Below are 15,177 nucleotides of genomic sequence, written 5' to 3'. Positions count from 1 at the left end.
GGAATGGCTACACTAAGAGGCTAAGGGCAATTATCCCCATCTCATCAGAACCATGAAGCACCCCTTCCATTTTTTGCATCAATTGTGCACCAGTATTTAATCAGGAATTTTAGGTGCCAAACCAGAGCAGACCACAGTTTGCCACAGTTTGCCAACTAAGAAAAAAATAGTGACTTGCTTGAACTACTATTTAAAGTCTTGATGAGGCAACATCCCTGTGCAGGCATCCATAGGACTGGGCTATAAGGGAATCTAATACATTTTTGTTATTAACCAGTTAAAAAAAAAAAACCCTTTCAGGTATAAGGAAGAACAAGCATCAGACCTCTAACCTTAATTTATGAAATTCACTGCTGCAGTGATGACCTCTCATTTGGGTGGCTTTAAAAGGTGATTAGACAAATGCATAGAGACTAGGTGCATCAACAGCTATTTGTTCTGATGTCTGTGTGGAGCCCCCATGTTCAGGGGCAGTCTGCCACCAGATATTAATGCTGTGCCGAAACCTGTCTTCCAGTTTCTCAGAAGTGTCATTCCCCTGCGGAAGAGGTTTCTATTTTTCTGCCTTTTTCTCAGGACTCTAGAATTTGTTTCATTTTTGTGAGTCCAGGCTTGAGCTCGCTTACTGTTGCAAGGTGGCCAAGAGTGGTGTGTGATGTTTTTTCCATTAAACACTTCTGCAGCCTCCCTGGCTGTCTGCACTGCCTGATCTGGAGATCCTGGCCTCTTCCCCTGAGCTTTATCTGAAGTGTAGGAAACCAGGAAGGCTGGCAACTGAGTGTCTGAGATTAGTGCAGCCAGTGATTTTGTTCTTCCTTTTACAAAAATCCACACTGATTTCTTTTTACTTTTAAAGAAATTGGTGCAAGTGTTTTTTGGATTTGTTTTATATTTCACTTTTAAAAAAACCCACACAGCTGTCAGGTGGAGAGTGGGCAGCCTCCCTACCTTTCCGTGCTTACAGGAAAGCCTAGCTGACGATACCATTGGGTTTTCATGAAATGCAGGCACCTACTAGGAAGGTTGTAGATTGCAGATCACCAGAGAGATGATTCATAGAGGATAGAAATAAAATTCCAAAATGCCACTTGGTCACCTTGAAAGTATGGTAAGCACAAAAAAACCACTGCACCCCACCCATGAAAAATACTCACTGAGATTTTCAAATGCAATTTCTTTCCTCATTAATTGATGGAGAATTCCCCCCCCCCAAAAAAGTTTTTTTTTGGCGTAGGACTACTGAATACCAGCTGCTAGGGGCTGTTATTTTTAAGTCCTGCTTATGGGCCAGGTGGAAAATGTTTGGTTGGAGTGGTTTCACAGTAGTAATCTGGCATCCTGCAAATACTTGGCTGTACGTGTAAACAAGACAAGTGTCATAGTTATGTATGTTCTTGATGCATTTTACTTGTCCAGATTTGATTTCTTTTTTTTAACATTCTCTTTTTATGTTCCCCCCCGGCCCAGTTGTTCTATTACATAAGGAATGTAGAGATCAATCCTTTCATAGCGTGATGCTGAACTCCCCTTGTCACACACCTGCTCTGCCCTCAAAATACATTGGCTCAGAAAGAACACTGTGGACTTCTCATTTGCAAGTCATCCTCACAAATGAGGGAAGAGGAATCATTCATGCTTGCTGAAATGTTTTTCTGTGTCTGCTGTCTGTCTTAACACCTTTCATTTGGGACAGCTTGCATCTTTTCGGAGGTGGGGTGGGGGGAGCCCAGATCAGGTACCCTTAAGAGAGATAGCACTGGATAACTGTATGATATTGTTTCTAGTATTGTACTCACAGCACTGTTTATTGAATGAGCTCTATGGGACATCATCCTTGTATCGTCGAGTCTCTTGTGATAATTAGCATGTTGTTTTTCATTGTTGTTATGTGTCTTCAAGTCGATTACGACTTATGGCGACCCTATGAATCAGTGACCTCCAAGAGCATCTGTCATGAACCACCCTGTTCAGATCTTGTAAGTTCAGGTCTGTGGCTTCCTTTATGGAATCAATCCAGCTCTTGTTTGGCCTTCCTCTTTTTCTACTCCCTTCTGTTTTTCCCAGCATTATTGTCTTTTCTAGTGAATCATGTCTTTCCATTATGTGTCCAAAGTACGATAGCCTCAGTTTCATCATTTTAGCTTCTAATGATAGTTCTGGTTTAATTTGTTCTAACACCCAGTTATTTGTCCTTTTCATGGCCCATGCTATCCACAAAGCTCTCCTCCAACACCACATTTCAAATGAGTTGATTTTTCCCTTATCCGCTTTTTTCACTGTCCAACTTTCATATCCATACATAGAGATCAAGAATACCATGGTCTGAATGATCCTGACTTTAGTGTTCAGTGATACATCTTTGCATTTGAGGACCTTTTCTAGTTCACTCATAGCTGTCCTCCCCAGTTCTAGCCTTCTTCTAATTTATTGTCCCCATTTTGGTTAATAACTGTGCCAAGGTATTGATAATCCTTGACTAGTTCAATGTCCTCATTGTCAACTTTAAAGTTACATAAATCTTCTGTTGTCATTACTTTAGTCTTCTTGATGTTCAGCTGTAGTCCTGCTTTTGTGCTTTCCTCTTTAACTTTCAACAGCATTCATTTCAAATCATCACTGGTTTCTGCTAGTAGTGTGGTATTGTTTGCATATCTTAAATTATTCTCCCTCCATTTTTCACACCTCCTTCATTTTGGTCCAATCCCACTTTCGATATGATCTGTGTATAGATTAAACAAACAGGGTGATAAAATACATCCCTGACTCACACCCTTTCTCCATATTCTGTCCTTGCAGTAGCCTCTTGTCAAGAGTATAGGTTTCGCATCAGGACAATCAGATGCTGTGGCACCCCCATTTCTTTTAAAGCATTCCATAGTTTTCCATGATCTACACAGTCAAAGGCTTTGCTGTAATCTATAAAGCACAGGGTGATTTTCTGAAATTCCTTGGTCCATTCCATTATCCAACGTATGTTTGCAGTATGATCTCTGTGCCTCTTCCCTTTCTAAATCCAGCTTGGACGTCTGGCGTTTGTCGCTCCATACATGGTAAAAGCCTTTGTTGTAGAATCATGAGCATTACTTTACTTTTATGGAATATTAGGGCAATAGTTCGATAATTACTGCATTCCCTGGGATCCCCGTTCTTTGGAATTGGGATGTATATTTAACACTTCCAGTCTGTGGGCTATTGTTTAGTTTTCTATATTTATTGACAAATTTTTGTCAAAATTTGGACAGATTCAGTCTCAGTAGCTTGTAGCAACTCTATTGATATGCCATCTGTTCCTGGTGATTTGTTTCTTCCAAGTATTTTAGGAGCAGCTTTCACCTCACATTCTAAAATCTCTGGTTCTTCATCATACGGTTCCTCCTTGAAATTTATTTTTCACAAATGCTACCTATTCTGAGTAATTTGCACTTTTTGGCAGGGAAGATACAGAGAACTGCAGAGGAAAAAGGAGGGAGGCTCAGCAGGCCAATCTATCGTGGCGCAACAAAGACTGGATTGCACATTTGCAGGGAGTGGAAAGGGCCATCCGTTTAGCTTCTCCTCCTCACTCCCCCTAGACCAGCTGATGGTGTGTTGTAAGGCTCCCTTCCCCTGAGATGAAACTTGAGGAAGCCAGTTGCACTCCTTAGTTGTAACCTTTGCATGCCTTGGGGAGAACAATACATTGTCTAGCCTATTGGTGACTTTACCCCACAGCCCATTCCTGTTGGTTCTTGGCTGCTTGAGGCTGTAAGTGCTGATGCCCACCCTCCACCCCCTAGTCGTTGAACAATTCTGTGCAAAATTCCTTCAACCTGTGCGTTTTATTCAAGCTGGATCCGTTCTCACCCAAGCTGGAGGTTTATGGTACGCTTCTTTCCATGAAGAATGTTGCTGGCAGCAACAGCATCTGCAGTCCTCCTCCAAGAGTCTGATGTCCTGTTTGAACTATACATTTTAAACAGTATAATCCCACTTTATAATCTGACATGGCTTACCCCACAGAAGTCTGGAAACTGGTTTGTTAAGGGTGCTGAGAGTTGCTAAGAGAGTCCTGTTCCCCACACAGAGCTACAATTCACAAAGTGTTTTAACAATCAATTCCTCTTCCCAGGGAACTCTGAGGATTGTAGCTGTGTGAGGGGAAATAGTGGTCTCCTATAGCAGTCAGCACCCTTAAACTACAGTTTCTGGGATTCTTTGGGAGAAGCTGTGCCTGTTTAAAGTGGAATGATACTGCTATAAATTTATAGTGCAAATGGGGCCTCACTCTCTGGTCCAAGGCCATCTTCTCTTTCTTTCAGATGTCTCTTCCTCCCTCACTTGTTCAGTTTCCTCTTTCTTTTTACTATTCTCTTCCCCACTAGGCAGTCCAAACCTGCTTATAATCTGGTCAGAGCCTCGCCTTTCCTCATTCTCTCCTGTCTCTGTTAACCCTCTCCAGTCCAGATTCATTCCTTGGGGCTGGGCCCTCCAAAGCCCTCCACCTTCTGCCTCATCCTCTTCCCCCCTTTTGTCTGCTCTTGCTCCCTCCAAGCTTCTAGTCAACACCCTCTCATCCACTCCCCCCATCGACTCACATGAGCCATATCGCTTTGTGTCCGAGTTGGACCAGGGCCGTAGGTGGCTATACCAGGAACCAGTTGTGGGAATGTGTCCTTCAAACAATTCTAGGTTTTCAAGGGCCTTTGGGCAAGAAGTTCAGCATAGGTCTTTCCCTTTGAAGACTCTCCTCCTTGCTATCCTGCCACTGTCTCTTTGCTTGCCTCGCCTCCTGGGCCGAATTGGTACCATCTTTACAGAGAGAGAGAAAGGGGCATGCAAAGGTTACTGCTCCTCATGGGCTCTTCTCGCTGCTCACTCCTCCAGGGAAGGCAGGTGAACAAGCAGCAACCACAAAGAGAGGGAGCAGCAAAGCCAGGAAGCTCTAGTGATCGGCAGTGGGTGTCTTGGCAGGTGTCCCGTGATGCTGGCCCTGCCTTTAAATGTGAGGGTCCCTGCAATAAATAACTGGAGCTGAAGTTTTACTTGGAGCCTTGGTTGCAGCAGGCTGGAAGTACAGTTCTGTTTACTAGGCAGAGGCAGAAGGCATCAGTACCAATCCAGAGGCTGCTTTCTCCTCTCCAGTCACGTGTTTCCGACTTGCCTGATCAGGAGTCTGGAACCTGAACACACTCAGGCCTGAGTAGCCTAGTTCCCAATTCAAGCCCCAGACACCATCATGTGCTCAGGTAGAGAACATCTGCACTGTTAAGTCTGGCTGAATGGAAAGCTGTGTGTAATAGGGCTGAAGACATGGGGTGGTAGAAGATATGACATTGCAGCATTTCAGTCGAATACTAATTTTTAAACATTCATAAAAGAAGTGTAGATAGTTTTGTCTCAGTAAGTTTTACCCATTATTGATACTGTTCCTTGAATACTTTCAAATGTCCAAATATGACTCCTTTCATTTCTCACCATGTATGTGCTGCTATAGTCTCCTTTAAAAAGAAAATTCTATGGTTTGTATTCAACTAAATCTGACTTGTAGGTGACCCACTGAAATAAATAGACACAAGTTAGTCGTGTCTTTTAGTTTCAGAAGATCTGCTCTGTGTATGACTAACATTGGATGCAACCCAACGGGAACGATTTGGTTCATTATTCTCAAATGCCAAAGATGATTTTTAGATGTGCATACTTATTTTTTTCTCTCTTTCTTCTTAGAATGAGGAAGTAAGGTTCATTGAAAATGAACTGGAGCATCAAAAACAGAAATACTTTGAACTACAGGCTTTCACTCGGAGTTTGATACTTGCTATCAAAACGGATGATAAAGAACAGCAGCAGGTAAGGTGAAGCAAAAAGTAAGCATTGGAGAAAATCATATTTTCTAGAGGTGTGCAGTGATTACAAGATTTGCTTTGTCTTGGAAGCAACCTGATCTGTTTCAGATCCACTCTGTGTCATTCTGATTCCATTTGCCATTCAGGTCCAAATCTGATCTGAAGCTTTGTGTTTGTCCCCATTGACTATAATGGAGAATCTACAAATGACTGCACAGTTGTTGTTTTTTCCTTTTCACATAAGTGGATGAAATTTGCAGGCAAAGGAGCCCCTCCAGAGTGGATTATGCCCGTAAAATGTCAGGCAGATCCACTCAATGGTTTTCATGCAGAGAATCTTTTAAGTCTCTTTTTAAAAACAAAGAAAGAAAAGAAAAATTCTATAACCTGCCAGAGTTGGATGCAAATTTCAGGCATGGTGACCCCTTCAGAGAGGATGACAGCTGCCAAATTTCAGAAAGATAGATGCAGTAGTTCTCCCTCAGGGGTAGACTTTACTATTTTGGGTGGGAAAATAGAAATCACATTCTCTCCCCTAGGTTTTTTTGGGGGAAATCAGTTTAAAAACTGGGGACATGTGTAAGGTGCCCCTGTCAAAGTTCAAACAAATATGTGCAGGGGCTATTGTGCTAGATGATTCTACCTTTGTTATAAAAAACTGGAAAAGTCTTCATCCTGCCCTTCCTGGAATTATCCTCCATGAAGAAAAAAGGGAGAACTATGATTTTTAACTGTAAGGGGAAATAATTATTGGGAAAGAAGCAGGCCACCCTAGTAGCCTAACTCTGTTTGTTCCTCCTCCAAATCACTGCGGTTGGAAAATCATTCACTGTGATTAAATCTTGACCTGAAAAATCCCACTCTCCTTTCCACCCCTCCCCTCTCGAGTCCTGCCATTTCCTCAGTCTAGCTTGCTTTCATTTCTCAGAAGAGTAAAGTGGGATGGGGTAGAAAGGTTGGGCATGTATATTTTTGGAAAAACCAAGGCAACAAAGCTACTCGGAATGTTGAGGACACTAATATCCCCCCCTTCATATCTGTCACTGTTTAAAATGTAAAGGCTGCTGTCCAAAGAATGTCCTGCATTTATAGACTTCCGTGTTCATTTGGGGAAGGGCCCTAGCTCAGTGGCAGAGCATATGCCTTGCATGCAGAAGGCCCCAAGTTCAACCCCTGGCATCTCCAGGTAGGGCTGGGAAAGACTCCTGCTTGAGACCTTGCAATGCTGCTGCCTGTCAGTGTAGCTGGCACTGAGCTAGACCAATGGTCTGACTCAGTATAAGGCAGCTTCCTGTGTTCAGTGGCAGGAGCAGATTTCTGCACCTCATGATACACTTACAGAACTGGTGCTGCCACTGAACTGGATGGGGAAAACCTTGAGCACATGGCAGCATCTACAGGTCATTGTAGCATTAGAGCACATGTGGACTAGGCTTGATCAGGGCATATGCATTCAATCTGTATTTGTGTCCAATAGTACCTGGAACATAAAGAAATTCAGGGCTTGACAGAGCCTCAGCACAAGTGGTCTCAAATCTGTTCCTTATTTGATCTTTATATTCTTCCGAGATGTTATTTAAATTGTATTTTGGTATTTGTTGTTGTTCTTTAGCTTTACTCTGATTTTCGATACGACCAAATTCATGATCTGTACAACAGTCTGCTCCTGGTCTTGTTTTTGCAGAAAGTATGGAACTTCTCCGTCTTCTGTTACCAATTATATAATCAATTTGACCATTTGGTGATGTCCACGTGTACAGTCATCTTTTTGGTTGCTCAAAAAATGTGTTTGCGAGAAACAAATTAATGGCTTCACAGAATTCGAAAAGTCTTTCTCCTGCTTCATTTCTATCTCCTATGCCCCACTTCCCCACAATTCCTAGTTCTTCTCTGTTTCCTACTTTTGCATTCCAGTCCCCCATGATTATCTTAACATCTTGTTTTGGTGTGTGATCAATTTCTTCATGTACTTCTGCATAAAATCTCTCCAATTTGCCGTTGGAGCATAGACTTGAATGATTGTTATGTTAATACGTTTCCCATTAAATCTCACTGATATAACTCACTCAGACCTTGTGTTATAGCTCCTAATTGTTTTTGCTACATCACTTCTCACTATTACAGCAACCTCGTTTCTTCTTAATTTCTCATTTCCTGCATAAAATATTTTGTAGTTGCCTGATTGAAAATGTCCCATTCCCGTCCATTTTAGTTCGCTCACACCAAGTATTGTAATGTTGATGCCTTGCATTTCTTGCTTGACAATTTCTAACTTTCCCTGGTTCATGCTTCTCACATTCCATGTTCCTATTGCGTGCGTCGTACAACTCTGGACTCTCCTTTCGCATCTGTGCGCATCAGCCTCTGGGCTTCATTTCGGCTTTGATCCAGCTGCGTCATTAGTCACAGCGCTACTCATACTTGTCCTTTGTTCTTCCCCAGTAGTTCGTTGAGTGCCTTCTGACCTGGGGTTTCATCTTCCAGCACTATCTCATGTTGCATTTTGGATACTCTGTTCATAGGGTTTTTGTGGTAAGAGGTATTCAGAGGTGGTTTACCATTGCCTCCCTCTGAGTTTGGATGCATCTTAGTCTGGTGTCTCAGCTTTGACCGTTCCGCCTTGGGTGCCCCTGCTAGGAGTCTAGCCTCTTGGTCTAGACTCCTGACAGCTTTGCTCTCAGCTTCTTCAACACACTCAAACCCCCTCACCACGTTAAGGTGTGCATCCTAGAGGGGGAGTACTCAAGGCAGCTTACATTAATTGTTTAAAAGAACCAGTGGGGCCTGCAACAAAATGTTGCAGTGTACAGTTCTGTTCAGGGTTCCAGCTAGCAATTGTAGGGTGGAACTGCAGCGCTACCAAGCAGAGGATGTCATCTCCTTTCCTTCCACTCAGGAGGTGCTTCAGTGTTTCTGCTATTCCTTTTTTTTCACCAGGGAATCGGGTCAAATCTGAACCAAGATGTGGGAGGGTAATGCTTTCTGTTTGACAAGGACTTCCAGTTCACCAGAGGCTACTGCAAAATTCTCATTTATTTATATTTTATCATTCTAACTCAGGCACTTCTGGCAGATATACCTCCAGAGTTAGAAGAGATGGATTTCAATAACGCATCTCCGGAACCTGATGATACCTCATTCAGCTTGTCGTCTTCATCAGAGAAAAATGCCTTGGACAGTTTGTGATCTTGATGTGATGCCATGTTGTTTGCTTAATCTGTATTGTTTTGATCGCATTTTGGTAGCCAGTACCCTTAAATATGAAGGGGAGAGAGACAGGGTTGGGAAGGCAGACTAACAACCTTGCATAGTGGGTGTGGCTGATGGTAGCTGCAAGTTCAGAATTTTTTTTTTAATGAATGTGAAAGCTGCTTGAGAAAAAGACATTATGCTCCTAGCGGCTCTGCCTTGACGATGGTACATTTTATGTGTTACTAACACACATTAGAACAAGGCCCTTGTCTGAGTAGGGCACCAAAAATGGAAGAATTGTTTTAAAGTTATGACCATTTCTTCCTAATCTAGCCCACCAACCCTGTTCAATGTGATGTTTTGCCTTCTCTTTCTTTCTTGCCCTTTCTCAGGTAGGTTGATTGATCACTGGAAAGTAAGGCCTTCAAAAGATCAGTGGATAAAAGTTGGGCCTTCACTAAAATGATGATGATTGCAAATAAGGGATCAAACTAAAGAAGTGTGTGTGTGTGTGCATGCGTGCGCTTTCCTGTACATAACAGCAAATCGTGTCTTCTGTTTGCTCCACCTCTCTCCAATGCCTCAAAATTATTGAAATTGTAAAACTATCTTAATTGATTTCAGTAGTTTTTTTATGTATAGTGGTAGATGGAAATTCTGAACAAAAAGTTAGCTCTTCTTAGAAATAGCCAATTGCTCAGCAAAGCAACAGTGTCCCGTAGCACAGAGACTTAATACAGTGTGTGTCTTCTCCCCCATCACAGAGAAACAACACATACACAGATCTAGAAGATGTGTTTCACTTCTGTAGCTTATTTACAAGTAATTAGTGCGTGACCAAGGCCCATCTGAAGGCTGCTCAGACTGTGGCTTTGTAGTTCAAACCAGAGCTTTCACCTTGGCTGAAAGAGGGAGAGGCAGGAGAGGAAAGAGCTTGGGACCAGCATCTGCCCTGGCAGCAGGAGAGCTGAGAGAAGCATTGATGAAAGATGTTTCCAAGGGAAGTGCTCCTGGCATTGTAATTTGGAACAGCTGCTCAATTCAAATATGAATGGGCACAGAAAACCAACCCAACCCTGTCTTATGAATTGGCTCTGGCAGGTAGGCCAGCAAATGAAAAAATAAATGTATATATGCTCCTGACACAGAAGTCTCTTCCTGCAACTTGTTGGGCAAATACAAGCCTATGTAGAACTCAGCTCAGTGACAAATGCATTTTAGTCATCCCTATCTGTTGCGTGGGTCAAAATCTTGATGTGCATCGAGTAGTCTAAACAAAGAGTTTTGAAATATCCGACACACAAATCTCCATTTTCACCAGTGTATTAAGACTGAGTGTTTAACCATTTTCATGATTTTGATTTACAGTTATGTATGTTCTATCTTTAATTGGAGAATGAAAACGTTAAGATACCTTTTTTCCTATTGCCAAGAAAGATGCATGGTTTGTTCTATGGGATGTCATTTCTCCTATGAAAATATGAGAGAAATACCACACATTAAAAAGGCACATTTTCTTATTCCTCTTATTCAGTAACCCAACTTGCTGTGAAAGAACTGGTGTCCTCCTCCCAAAGTAACCTTGCTCATTGTTCCTAAGATCCACTGTACCTTCCTTACTCCGTCCTCATCATCCACCACTGCTCCATCCCTTTCTTTTCATTTCATCTGCTCTTCTCCTAGCTGCCTTCCCTAGCTTGGAAAGGCAGCTATAGTAGAAGTGCAACTCTTCCCCCAGCCTAAGAACGCCACTGTCATGGCCAAGAGAGAAAAGGTGTTACAACTTGACTTCTTATCCAGGGGCAATTGTTTCTTGTCACAAGCAAAGGAGGCAAATGGCTAATTGCTCCTCTGTGTGAAAGTTCTGATCCACTTTATGAACACAGATATACATACTCTGCACTAATATATATATATATACAGAGAGAGAGAGAGAGAGAGAGAGAGAGAGAGTACAGTACTGCACCCAAAAAAATCAAAACTCTGTGCCGAGAAAGACTGTATTCTTTTGCTCTGTATGAACATGTAGATTTCTCTCATGTGGCGTAATTCTGTCATTTTCCTTATTTTTCTGTATAGCTCTGGTTTGATAGGAAACTATTCAGGACACTGAAACCCCACCCCGCTTAGAAACCTCATTCAACCATCTCTCTGGCTTCTGAGATTTCAGCAAGCATTGCCCATGTCATTTTTTTAAAAGAAAGCATAGCAACAAGGGCTAGAAATGTGCTTTTAAAAATGAAAGATTGAGTTTCTCAGGAAGCTAAAGCCTCTACCCATTGCCTTGTGTGTGTTTTGTGCATTCTCATGGGACCATGCCATGTGCAGAGCTTTTCTGTGGGGAATAAAAACACACGGTGAAGTGTGTGTTTGCATTAAAAAGAACAAACAGAGAGATGAACTCTTTACCTGGAGTGAAAATGACAGGAAAAAGGTGGAGGTAGTGGATGGCAGTGGTGGAAGAGAGAATCTCTTCAGGAGTAGTTAGAGAAAGAAGGGTGGATGGGGAACAAGGGGAAAGGAAAAGTAGCACCGCAGGCTTATAGCCATCTTTCTTCTTTCCAGCCTTGTTCTCTGTAGCTGTTTTGTGTCATGTGACTCAAAGTCCTTTCAGATAGCACAGAACTGGGTCATGTGAACTATGGACCATAGGACAGTGTGGAAAGGAACTGTACAAAACTGAATTGCCCTGCAAAGTATCTTTATGCTGGAAACTTTTTTGTTCCACGTACTGTTTCAGTTGGGTGTAATGCACCACTGGGGTTGCTTAGCCAAATATACTGCTCAGTATAGCTATTGGGGTTGTACCCAGCTAAACTTTACTCGGGGTAAACCCACTGAAATGAATGCACCTAAGTTAGTAATATTCTTTTATTTCAGTGGGTCTTTTCTGAGTGTGGCTCACGTTGCATCCAACCCATTGAGTGTAGGCCGTAGCCCAGGCCTCCACAACTGGATAGACACCATTTCCTCTTCTGCTTAGGCCCTTCACTGCTTTTGCTCTCATAGCTTTCTGATGGTAATTGGAATACAAATGTGTGGGTGCAAGTGGAAAGGCAAGGCAAGTATCTGAAGAATCAATAAACTGCTAACCAGGAACTTAGTTTCCTGTACTTAACTACCTCCCACTTAGGCGTCCAAATTCCCTAAGCTGGCCTCTTCTGCTCTTTCAAAGATGGAACTAGGTTTAGAAGTACAGTATGAGGACTTGAATACTGCCTAGGCACGTCCCTTGTGACTGTCTAGCTGAAAAATCTTGGAGCAAATTTCATTATGTTATCCATCATTAGATAGTACGTCCATTATGCCAAGGAACTGTCTTCATTCTCCCAAGAACTCTGGACAGTAAGCCATTCCTTCCAATTTGACAGACATGATACAGCCAGAAAGTGCCTGGGTTCAGGTGGGATTTGTATATAATTCAGCAAGTCTTCAATCTAACATTCTTTGGGCCTAATTCATATAAGCTTGTACATCTCTTGATTACTCCCAGCTGAAAAGCATGGTCTGACTTGGCCAAAAATTATTTTGTATGAGGAAATGACTGAGCTATTATGGCTCTTTGAATACAGGCTTTGCAGCCTTCAACTGATGTGAATATGCATTTCTATTTATTTCTATTTATTTAATTTATTTAAATATCTGTGCTGACTTTCTACACTGAGGTTAGTTTGCAGCAGATAATATGCAGGTTTGATTGAGTTAGCCCTTACCTGCTAGAGTGGGGAGAACCTGTGGGGGCCTCCAGAAGTTGTTGGACTCCCAACTCACATCAGCCCTAGCCACCCCCTGCCAATGGTCAGAGATGATGGAATTTGGAGTCCAACAACATCTCCCAAGCCCTTTGCTACAGCAGTAATCTCCAATCTTGACCAGACCCAGGGCCCATCTTTTTACTAGGATCTGCAACGTAGACCCACTTCTATCATCCTGCTTTTGTCTTTCTCTCTCTCTCAGGCAATCAGACATGAGCATCAGGACTCTTTTTTAATAATTGCACCAAATGGAATTTTGGTGGAATCAGCTTGTTGTGCGGGGGTGAGAATGTGTGCCTGTTGCAATAGCCTTTTCTATACAACTGCTATAGCTACAGGAGAGGTGCGCACACACATACCTTGCCTCTTGTCCCTCCCTCCCTCTCTTGGCAGGTCCACACCATACATTTAAAGCACACCCAATGCACATTTAAAGCACATGACTTCCCCCAAAGAACCATGGGAACTGAAAGACCGCCTTCTTCCCTACAGACCCTCTCGGTTGTTGAGATCAGCAGAGGGGGCCCTTTTGGTAGTTCCACCCTCAGATGTTTGGAGGGGTGATGGCCCAGGAGAGGGCATTTGTGGTGGCCCCTAAGCTGTGGAACTCCCTTCCCACTGAGCTGTGTCTGGCAACTTTGCTGTATAGTTTTAGGCAAATGCTGAAGATGCACCTCTTTACTCTGGCCTTTGACAACCTACCTTATTTGGGGAGTTTAGGTTTTTTAAATTGTTTTTAATGTCATATTTTAAAATTGTAACCTGATCTGGGACCTTTGAAGAGTGGGTAATAGATGATGATGATGATGATGGTAGTTAATGGTGCTGGGAATTTGTAGTTCTGTGAGGGGAAAACCACAGTTCCCAGGATTCTTTGGAGGAACTCATGTGCTTTAAATGTGTGGTGTGGGTCTCCTCTCACTGTGCTTTTTTCTAAAAAATGAAAAGATAAAATTCTGGTGCTGCCACTGCTGAAACCCTCATTGGATCTGGGTGTGACCCACTTTTGAATCCTTGCGTTAGTTGAAGACTAATGCACTAAGGCATGCTATTAACTCCATACCCACTTATCTGGAAGCAAGTCTCCTTGATGTCAGGGAACTGACTTCTGCGTAGACAGGTATAGGATTGTTCTGTCAAGTTAAAACCCTTTTCTACTTTGTGATGTCCTTTCTGTACACAGACTTTGTACTTTACCACACTGGCTAAAATATTTAGCCTACATGGTATTTTCTGGGGGTGCAGTCAAGATTGCATTAGAATACTGGAACAGGCTTTGGCAGCAGGCATTGCACTGTATTTCTTCACAGAGAAGATGTTGATGCTCTGTTTTCATTGGAGAATCCTCTTCTTCCCCACTCCCCTTTATGAATTAATGTTGCCCTCAGATGTTTAATTGAAAGGCTGTGTGATTACTACAGTAAGAATAGCTTGAACAAATCAACAAGTGTTGTTTGCTTGTTTAATGTTTCCTGGCTAGATCCAGAATATAAACATTTTACTGTATTATTTAATTAACCCAGTACTTTTTAAAAAATGACATTTTGACATGCTACCTCTGCAAGATGATATCACCTTATATGCCACCCCAGTCTATAATGTGATTTTTCCCATCCTTGGGCAATAAATAGTTTCCAGCAAATGGGTCCCCCCCTTTGTTGGATATTGCATACATTAGGAGTGGCTTAGCTGCGGCCCTCCAGTTATTCTTGGACTCCCATCTCCCTTCAGCCTTGGGCAGCGTGTCCAGGAGTCAAGGATGATCAGAGCTAATGTCCAGCAGCATCTGGAGGGCCACAGGTCAGCCACACCTGGCCTTCATAAATACGGTTACTGAATATTGGAATTATTTTTGGAGTTATTTTTTGTTATCCTAATATGGTTAGCACTATGACAGTAGTTGGATGCTATGATTGGCAGCTCTGTGTATGTGTGTGTTGTAATGAGAGCGAATTATTACTGTATTGTAAAGGAACAACTTGCTGGGAATGTTTCCTGAAGTTCCCCGCCTCAGAGCTAAAATGGATATGATAAATAAGCTGGTGGCTGTAGGTCTTTCCCCATCCACTCCATTTTTTCTCTTGGAGTACCTGTTGCAGGTGGCTGAAGTGAATTCCACACTACTGATGGGGTCCAACCCTACCTTTGTAATTATCCAACTCTTCCAATTACCATTCCAAAAGTGAACCTCTCAGCTAGAGATGGCAACTGCTTAGGAAAGAGGTAAAAAAGCAACTTCTTCCTTTGCAGTTTCCTCCCTTGCTATACAGAGGAGTGTTTTTAAACAAAATAATTTTTCCTGTGTTAAACACTCCATGTTCTAGCCTTTGAAATAAGCTCCGTTTGCATCCTCAGCACTGGGTATGCCTGATCAACATCCCTGAGGCTTATTTTTTTAAAAAAGATCA

General features: G+C 42.4%; 1 protein-coding gene across 6 annotated transcripts in view; it reads left to right on the top strand.

The window, feature by feature from the left end:
• The window catches only part of HDX (highly divergent homeobox), a 56,245-nt gene extending 45,711 nt beyond the window's left edge, over window positions 1-10,534 (top strand). For all 6 annotated transcript variants that reach the window (XM_061598580.1, XM_061598576.1, XM_061598575.1 and 3 more), the window contains 2 exons: window positions 5,704-5,826; window positions 8,883-10,534. In XM_061598580.1, the coding sequence (XP_061454564.1) occupies window positions 5,704-5,826; window positions 8,883-9,008 (249 nt within the window). In that variant the 3' untranslated portion in view covers window positions 9,009-10,534. The remainder of the gene's footprint in view (window positions 1-5,703; window positions 5,827-8,882) is intronic.
• Window positions 10,535-15,177: the final 4,643 nt, after the last annotated feature.

Source organism: Rhineura floridana, chromosome 16 (genome assembly GCF_030035675.1).
Source record: "Rhineura floridana isolate rRhiFlo1 chromosome 16, rRhiFlo1.hap2, whole genome shotgun sequence".
NCBI lineage: Eukaryota > Metazoa > Chordata > Lepidosauria > Squamata > Rhineuridae > Rhineura > Rhineura floridana.
The sequence above is the reverse complement of the archived record's forward strand: the minus strand, read 5'-3'. Positions and strand labels throughout refer to the sequence as shown.